The sequence below is a fragment of the Mauremys mutica genome, chromosome 13 (assembly GCF_020497125.1).
Source record: "Mauremys mutica isolate MM-2020 ecotype Southern chromosome 13, ASM2049712v1, whole genome shotgun sequence".
NCBI classification, from domain to species: domain Eukaryota; kingdom Metazoa; phylum Chordata; order Testudines; family Geoemydidae; genus Mauremys; species Mauremys mutica.
In genome coordinates, this window is record NC_059084.1 from 12,696,731 (window position 1) to 12,706,373 (window position 9,643).

Sequence of the window (9,643 nt, forward strand, 5' to 3'; positions counted from 1 at the left end):
ACCCTATATTGACATGCAGTGATTACTGAGGTGGTGCATGTCCACACTACCCTCCTTGGGTCAGTGGTGCATGTCCTCACCAGGAGCGCTTCCACTGGCCTGAGAGGGTCAGTGTGGGGAGCTGAGAGCCCAGTCTCTAAGCTCCACTGGCAGCTCCCTGCTGGGAGCCCAACTGCCCCACAGGCTCCTGGGCTTCTGGCGGGCTGCCCCTCCCCCTCTGGTCCCCGTTCCCTGACTGGAGGAGGGAGGAAGCCACCCGGGGCTTCTCACCTCCCCGTTCCCTGCCAGGAGTAGGGTGTGGGGGTATGGAGGGAAGTTGCCCAGGGCTTCTTTCTCCCCCACTCCCCTCCAGGAGCCGGGCAGCCTTGTCAGGGTGGTGGGGGGAGGCACTGCCTGGTCTTGTTGCCCCGTCTCCCAGCTGGGAGAGGGATCCAGTCGCCAGCTCTGCAAGGGAGCAGGGGGGCAGCTGGGCTCCTGCCACGAAATTGACAAGACAGCCAACAGCAGATGTAAGTACTACAGTGTCTACTCAGACACGGCCTTGCCCCAACTCTACCGACATAAGCTTTCTGCCTCTCGTGGAGGTGGATTTATTATGTCGGTGTAGTAGGGCACTTAGGCAGGAGGAAGGCTGTAGTGTAGACACCGACATAAATTGGTTGAAATAAGCTGCCTTATGTTGATCTAACTGTGTAATGTAGACCAGTCCTTAGGCCCTGGGCTACAATGCCCTGTGTATCAACCATACTTATCCAGCAGGTCCATGAGTTTGGTCCCTGTGGTTCTTCCCTTTGGGAGTCTGTGACCAGTGGCATTCAGTGATCAGACAGCCTTCTGAAAGCCAACATACTGTTTATTTTATAGAAAGCATTTCTAGACAAAGGATTTTAAAACAACACACACACATCGTTCTTACCTAAAGTCTTACCACCTCTGATGGCAACACAGGCCTAACTTCTTCAGATACCACCAAGTGGTGGTATCTCAGTCTGGTTCCCTTAAACAACTAACCCCCTCTCTTGAGTGAAGGACCTTTTTTTTATCTTGCCATAGTTCCTTTGTCCTTCTGTGTTCATGGGTCTTTTTCCTGTCCTACCCAACACTAGTTTTGTGGGTTAGCTGGAGAGGAGGCAAATCATCACACCTAATAGCTCTCCCATTGTCCCTTAACAACTCTTAAGTGTTTGCTGAGAGGAGGCTTACCTTGAGCCATTCTTTTCCTTCCTATCTTTTCTTCCAGACAGACTCCTGTAAAATTAAACCAATGTAGTCCAATAATCAGGTCAATATGCATTATCCATAAATCATTACAAAATAGCTCCAAATCTGTCACATTTTTCTTCTGTCTTTGTAGTTCAATTATGATTTACTCCCAGTGCATATTCTTGCAGGTAAGATTGTTACATTTGTAGTGTGTTGAATGAGTGCCATGATGGTTCCCATTATATCTGTTGTGAACACAGAGAAATGGCTGTGCCGCTCTTGACTGCTGAGTGTTTGATTTCTCAACCAGAATAGTGCACTAATGGTTGGCTATATACTAAAGTAAAGAGGTACCAGGAATAATTATGCTCATATATGGATACTGAGAGTATACTTCACATTTGTGGGGGAATCTGAAGTTTCTTCATAGCATGCTACACTGTGCCTAATACATTTGATGAATATTTTAAAGGTAGCAGGGAGCTTTGGGATTTTTGGGACTTGTGGGTGGTTGGGCTTATTCATTTTGACTCACTGCATTTCTTAAATAAACTTGTTTAAAAGAAACAATGCATAAATTCTGGCGAGAGACTTGGGGGTCACTAATGTGATTCATGAGTATCTACGGCTGTTTAACGCCGATGTACATTTTGAAAAAACACAAGTAGTAAGTTGGTCAGAAGCTGTTCTCTTTCATCAGCTACATAAACCGAGGGACGTACTGGCCGCCGGCTTCCAGCAGCTCCCATTGGCCTGGAGCAGCGAACCGCAGCCACTGGGAGCCGTGATCAGCCGAACCTATGGACGCGGCAGGTAAATAAACCGGCCCGGCCCGCCAAGGGCTTTCCCTGCACAAATGGCGGAACAAGTTCGGGAACCACTGGCTTAAATGATCCATTACCATACCAGAACATGCCAATGAATCATCTAATCTACTCATTTTGCTCCAACTGGGGTTAATACCAGGGATTTCAGATGAAGATGGAAAATCCAAATGATGTATCTATTTATGCAATGCCACTTATTATTTATTATTTGTATTGCTGTAGCACCTAGGAGGGCCCAGTCATGGCCTCGCTGTGCTAGGTGCTGTACAAACACAGAGCAGAAAAATGGTGCCTGCCCCAAACATCTTACAATCTATGCATGAGCCAAGAGACAGCAGGTGAATACAGACAGGCGAGCACAAGGAAACAATGAGACCATGCTGGTCAGCATGAAGGGTTTTGGTCTCAGCTCTCCAACTGCCTATGCATGGTCACGCTTTTTAAAATACTGTATATTTGTCACTGTTTTGCTGGGCAATGCATAGACACACAGTGAATTGTAGTCTCTGCCCCCAACAGAGATCAGATTCTCGTTGTGCGAGGTGTAGCACAGACACATAAAGGGAGGTGGGGGCAAATGTTTCTTCCTGACATAAGGTGGTGATCAGTTCATGCCCACTGAATTCCAGTTCTCAGCATAAATTCATGTGTGGAGATAAAATAAATGATCAAATGCTTTTTCATTAATCCATTCAAAATGTTGTGACAATTCTGATGGTCAGGAATGTATTTTTCTGCATTGTCTCTGCCTCCCTGAAAATCCTGCTTTCTGAAAGCTTACACATTTCTGTCCTTGTGCTCAAGGCCTCAGCCATCAGACATATCACATAGCTCACTCAAACACCAAAAAAAGAATATACGGTTTTACTAGATCTTGCTTTAAAACCAGACCTCTCCAGCTGCTTGTGACAGACAAAGCTGCCCACACAAATTGTGTTGACGACTCTTTATTCTATAATACTATTGCCATTCAGGTTACCTTGAAGTGCCTTGATCCACCAATCACTCCAGCCCAAAAAGAAAAGAGAAAACAGGAGTGATGTTAAAGGGTTTACAACAGAGAGACTGAGCATCAGTAAATTTCAGCGTATGACTGATCTAATAATGTTCTTCAGCTAAGAACACAAAGGAACTTTCATAACGTTATCATAACAAGCTGTACTAAACGTGTTTTTGTTCCCTTCCAGGTATGAATTATGTGACCCATACTCTTTTTTAAAATTGCTTTTCATTATATAAGTTTAATAGGTTTCTTCCAAGGAAAAGTTAAATACATTAACTAACTCCTCTGCAGGTATTTATTCAGAAGATCCAGGACCATAGAGATCTGGTCTCCGGAGAGAAGAAATTATCTATGTTCTTACCCTGTGCCTAATACTTCAGATTAGAAAAACTCTAGGACAGAAAGATTCTGTGCTGCGCCTCATAAGAAGTGTCACACATAAAGGGTAGCCCAGGGGAAGATAGGCAAAGCCACCTTTATGCCTGGCTGGGGACTGAATAAATTAGAGCAGCTTTTGGGGCTGCTCTATTTCATGTCAGCCTTACCAAAGTTACCTGAGGTCTGTATTGCAATCCAGAGCAAACTAGGTTTCCCATAGCATCGAGTGGTATGGGCACACCCTTCATGCCCTGGGACACCTCTAGATATCCCCACATGGTTATCACCCTCTTACTCTGCACCACATCAGCAGGGGTTAGCCACACGCTGCAGGCGGAGGAAATCACACACCCACCGCTGCTGGGCATGTTCCACCTGGGATCAGACTATAAAAGAGAACAGTTCGTCTCAATCTGGGCTGGCCACTGCTGAGAACAGGTGTGGGTTGCAGGCACTTGCTGGGAAACTGCCAGAGCTCCAGGACACAGAAGCCAGCCGGGTTGAGACTCCAGCGGTCGGACCCCCAGCCAACACTGATGGAGGGAAGACAGCAGAGGGCGTGAGACTACCATTGCTGCAATGATGAAAAATATTCTTGTGGGATTGGGAGGACAAGTAACATTATTCGGTGCTTTAGAACAGTGGTTCTCAACCAGGGATCTGGGGCACCCTGGGAGGCCACAAGCAATGTTCAGGGGGTCCGCCAAGCAGGGCTGGCATTAGACTTGCTGGGGCACAGGGCAGAAAGCCAAAACCCCACCACATGGGGTTGAAGCCCAGGGCCTGAGCCCCGCCATCCAGTGCTGTAGCCAAAGCCTGAGCAATTTAGCTTCATGAGGCCCCCTGTGGCAGGGGCCTTGGGCAATTGCCCTGCTGGCTACCCCCTAATGCTGTTTCTGGCTTTTATATGCAGAAAACCAGTTGTTGTGGCACAGGTGGGCCATGGAGATTTTATAGCATGTTGTGGGGGCCTCAGAAAGAAAAAGGTTGAGACCCCCTGCGTTAGAATAAAATGGTGTGAAACGTTACCTCATCACTTAAAATGCTTCTTACTAAGTATGTTGCATAAGGGCCTAGAAGAATGGCACTTTTAAAAATATACGAAGGACCATATTCAGCCCTGGGATAAGCAGGCCCAACTCAGTTCATTTAAACAGAGTTGCACCCATTTAGACAAGGCCAGAACTAAGGACAGAGGTGGCATAATGCTATGTTTGCCCTTGCCTTCTCTCTTGGGCTGTGACTTCTGTGCTGCATGAACTTTATTTTTTAAAATAAGCTAAAGGGCCACACCCTGCTCCATTCACTTATGGGAGCAGTTCTATTGAGGGCAGTGGGCCTACTTGTGTTACTGGTGAAGACAATGGGGAAGGAAATGAGCAGGATTCACCCAAAGTTTCATTTGTCCCACATTCCATCGAAAGAACTAGATCATCTGGGCCCTTGCTTCAGCCACTTTTCACATCTGCTAGCCCGGAGCAGCCACAAAGCTGGCTTAACTGGGGATTGCCCTTGGGCCAGTGACTTCTATGCCATTTCCCCTGCTTGACCCCGATGTAGGGCACATTGCTGGAGAGCCTTTCATTCCTGATTCCTTGGCTGCTGTCAGAGCAGTCCTAGGGTGCAGCTTGGCACTGGCCTAGGGACTGGAGAGGTGTATAGGGGCTGAAAGCCACTTTCATGACTTCTTTCTTCTGAGATGCACCAAGTAGCGAAGGGCTGGTCTGTGGATCTGTCCCAAAGCTTTTGATTTTTAGTGCCTGTCACGGAGGGTTTTAGGCATAGGCACTGACTCCATGGGTGCTCTGGGGCTGGAGCATCCATGGGGAAAAAATTGTGGGTACTGAGTACCCATCGGCAGCCCTACTATCAGCCCCTCCCCCCCACAGGCCCCCAGTGCCTCCCGCCCGCCAGCGGGCACTCTGGATCAGTGCCTCCCCCCTCCCTCCCAGCGCCACCTCCCTGCCGTGATCAGCTGTTTCACGGTGTGTAGAGGGGGCTGGGGGCAAAGAGAGGGTACACTCGGGGGGGCGGAACTGGGTGGAAAGAGGTGTGGTGGGGGTGGAGCAGGGGCGGGAAGAGGCTGGGTGGGAGTGGGGTCTTGGGGAAGGGATGGAGTGGGGGCGGGGCCTGGGGCAGAGCCAGGGGTTGAGCACTCCCCAGCACTTTGGAAAGTCGGCGCCTGTGGTTCTATGGGTAAAATAGTCTACTTCCATCAATGGATTTTTGAGCTATGGCTGTTAGCTCACATTCTATCCCTTACCCTACTCCTAGTCTATGTAACTGGCAGGATTTGGAGGAGCCAGAAGAGCAGGGGATGAAAAAGCTGTCGTGGCTGGGCAGCTGCTGGAAATGCTAACTGCAGCTAGCTGTGCAGAGCAAGGCTGGCTCCTGGTTGGTCCTGGCCTGCATTTGTGGACCTCTGTGGTGAGGGTCGCAGAGTAGCTAGATGGAATTTTAGCCTGCCTGTTAGCCTGTGATGGATGGGAAAAATGCAGCATAGAGGATTCTCCCACCTGTTTCTGGGCTTCACCCCTTTTCCCCAAGCAGGCAAGTGGATGTGTGATGGCCACCATTTCAGCTGACATTGGGGATTGAACTGTGGACTTCCAGAACTAAAAGCATAAGCTGCGGCGGTTTGAACGAAAGATTCCTACTTGTGACCCAGCCCCATATCACCTGTGTGTGGGGCATCTGAGGGGCATGAAGCCCTGTGCCACGCAGCCACCAGTGGTTTACAGAAGCAATGGGGGTAAATCTGTCTCTTCTCCTCTCTTTATGAGCCCCTGTGGATGCAACTTGGATGCAAAAGCCTAATAGATATTTTTCTTTATTTTCACACAGCTCAGTGGAGGCAGTCTAGGATCCAGAGTTGCTCGCCAAACAGTGAGCTTACTATCCAGTAACATATAAAGTGCAGAATTCTCAGCTGGGTTTTCTTCAGATTATTTTATTCAACAGGTAAGTTTTTTGGTCAGCAAATTCAAAAAGGCCTTTATTCAGACCATCAGAGGCAAAGCACAGTACAAATTAAATGAGTGTCACCAACAATCATTTTAAAAGGAAAAGGTACATCAGGTACAATAAGAGCTTAACACACACGAACCTGAGGCAGAATATCATAACGAATCAAGCTCTAGAACATAAAGTTACACAGAATAGGCTATTGTTAGGAATATTAACAACAATGTTCCCATTTTCTGAGAAAGTTTAGTTTGAGTGGTGCCAGCTGGTCTCAGTATGACACAGCAGCCATTGCAAAGATAAGACAAAGTTAAACTAAGAAAACACCTACAAAGATCGTAATATTTCAGAGGTCATTGGATGCTGAGTGCCTATGGTGATCAAATAAATAACCTAGACAAGAGTACTATAAATGACAGCAAAGTGTCCCAGGAAACAACAAACTAATGAAGTGTCTTGAGACTAAAACAAATTGGTTCCCAAGAGGCAAATCAATAGATTTTGAAATGTCTGAAGAGAATATATAACAGAGTTTATTTGCATATGCCTTGTATGCAGTTTCTGTTTGCCTATAGTTCTTGATTTTTACAGTAAGAAAGTATTTGAAAGCAACCAAACGTAGTATAAAATTTCAGCATGATTCGGTGTTTTCACATCTAGAATTGTCTGTCCATATTGCGTGTCCATCATAGTATATAGAATACACTTACAATGTACGTTCAATGACATACACTATTTGAAGGTCACTTATACGTTTTGCTTCTATGAAAAACACAGGCCATTTTTAAATATTGTAGTTCAAGGCATGCTACACATTTTTAAAGGCTGCCAGCTTGCACATAGAGTGTTTGAAAAAGAGATGCAAACAGTGGATTTGATTTTCCTTCCATATCAGGTAAATCAGGAGTCATTCCACTGAAGTCAATGCATTTACACCAACGTACAGCCAGTCTAAGTACAAAGCAAAGCAGGCCCACTGTCCATATCCCTCACCCCAATAATACTGTATTTTACCTATACATTTTATTTCTGACAAATGTTTTTCCCAGTCAAATTGCTGTCTGTAAAAAGTCTGTTTCCATTTACTTCTCAGCATAAGACAAAAGCTAAGTTCAAAGTGCAATGTATTTTAGCTGTTTTCTAGGTTTCATTCCAAGCTTTCTTTGAAACCGTCTAGTGATAGATCTAATTGGTACCTTCTCATCAAAAAGGTGACTTTCTGTGATTTTCTTTATTGATCTATCTAACAATACATTTCTCAGCATATTATAATTACAAAGTTACTTCAGTGATATGATGTCCATGTACCACAGATAAGAGTATAAATGCCCAGTTAAATCACACCACTTTAACTTAGCGGTGAGCTGATTAGTTCACACTGTTGCTTAAAAATATGTAATTGCGTTGGTTTTCTTAAAGGAATATTTCAGCATCTCAGGTGAAATGTTTGCTTTTATCAGTTAAAGATTCTCTTAAGTTGCATTACAGGCAGCAGCACAAGTGTCAATATAGTCCTTTCTTTGCATTTTTCAGATGTTTGTACAGGTACCTACAACATGTTGTTACTTGTCAGTGTTCTGATTCCTCTTAGAAATGAACAGCTTTCAGTAGCTATCACTCAAGATAGCCCTTTTGGATTATATTGACTTGGTTGATAATGGCATCAAAATAAAACATGAGGGTAAAGAGAATATTACATTTGTCCGTCTGATATAGCATTTACTTAATAGAGTCATTTTTTCAGAGTGATTGAACTCTGAGCTATTTTGCAAAATGCTCTGGCTTCACTTCTGTTATCACCGTGTAAGCAACAGCAAATGATAAATCGCCTTTCCTTTTTCCTATTGAAAAACTTTCTAAAGACATCAAGTAAATTCTCTCTCTTTATTGTTTTTATTTTTTCTGTACCCTTCCTTCCGTCACAGACTGTAATGTGGAGCTGCTGATTCAGTTTAGATACATACACCCAGTGTGTGTATGCCCTTTCCATACCAAGTACAAAACTGGACATTTACAGAATGCACCGTCCCACACTCATACCATAACAGCAACATACTAACTCTTTGAATGTCTTTCTCATTTCCAGACTCCGGAAAGCATAAATTAGGGGGTCGATGACCGAATTGCACATAATCAGGACCAGATACGTGTTGAAATGTGAGGTGTAGCAAACACAGTGTGGGTTTGTGGGGCAAGAAATTATGAGAATGAGATGAAGGAAGAAAGGTGCCCAACAAACAATGAAGACCCCAAGTAATATAGTGATTGTCACAGCCCCCTTCATACAGGTCCGCTGATGAGGAACCCCATCCACTGGGAGGGCTGCGATCCGTTTAACATGCAGGCGTGCAAACAAGAACATGTGAACATAAAGGGAGGCCATGAGAAGAAGCATGGTAAAGAACATGGTGATGAGACAGACAATGACAGTTTTGCTTTCTGAGTAGACAATGAACATGATGCCGCAGATTATGCAAGCAATCCAAATAACCACAATTAGAGCTAAGGCTTTCTTTACAGTCATGATGCTGTGATAACGAAGAGCGTAGAAAATAGTAATGTACCTGTCAATAGCTATAACCAAGAGGTTGCAAATTGAGGCTACCAAAGAGATACAGATCATTGAGTCAAAGACATTGTCCATATGCTGGATAAAGTGGTCATCAATGATCAAGTAGCCATTGCTCAGGATCGCAATCATGATAGTCTCCAGGGCATTTGACATGCTCACTAGCATATCTGCCGCTGCCAAGCTGCACAGGAAAAAGTACATGGGGGAATGTAGGTTTCCGTTCTTCAGCACCGCAAGGATTACGAGGATGTTTTCCAGCAGGCTGATGATCCCTAACGTCAAGAAGACCTCGGCTTTAATGAAGACTTGCTCACAAAATCCATTGCTGCTCCTGTTGCTGAGGAGGATTGAGTCATTGAAGTCCTCAGTGGTATTAACCAGCACAGGCTGAAATGTAAGTGCACAGTGTGTAGTATTCATTATCAACACGGGACTTGATTTCACACGCGATTACGGAACTGGCATCAGTTCAGTTTGAAAAAAAAAATCCTTCCAAACTGTCTCTGGGTTTATCAAATGGGATCAGATAGGGCTTTGTTTTTGTTGTTAAAAATATAAATGTATAAAGTCTTTTTGTTTTAAAGTGAGTTTTTTTGTCAAACATTCAAAGACTCTATTTTTCTCCCTGAAATCAAAGTGAACAGCAAATTTCGCAGTCATCCGTCTGGGGAGAAAAAAAAAATCAGCAGCACTTTT

General features: G+C 44.8%; 1 protein-coding gene across 1 annotated transcript; it reads right to left on the reverse strand.

The window, feature by feature from the left end:
• Positions 1 to 8,257: 8,257 nt before the first annotated feature.
• MC3R (melanocortin 3 receptor) lies at positions 8,258 to 9,400 on the reverse strand. Its single transcript, XM_044984655.1, has one exon. The coding sequence runs from the start codon at positions 9,365 to 9,367 to the stop codon at positions 8,387 to 8,389; it is 981 nt and encodes a 326-aa protein (XP_044840590.1). The 5' UTR covers positions 9,368 to 9,400; the 3' UTR covers positions 8,258 to 8,386.
• Between the last annotated feature and the right edge of the window lie 243 nt (positions 9,401 to 9,643).

What these genes read in the sequence shown, in the direction of transcription:
- MC3R (XM_044984655.1), bottom strand. Translation starts at nt 9,367, where the DNA reads ATGAATACTACACACTGTGCACTTACATTTCAGCCTGTGCTGGTTAAT.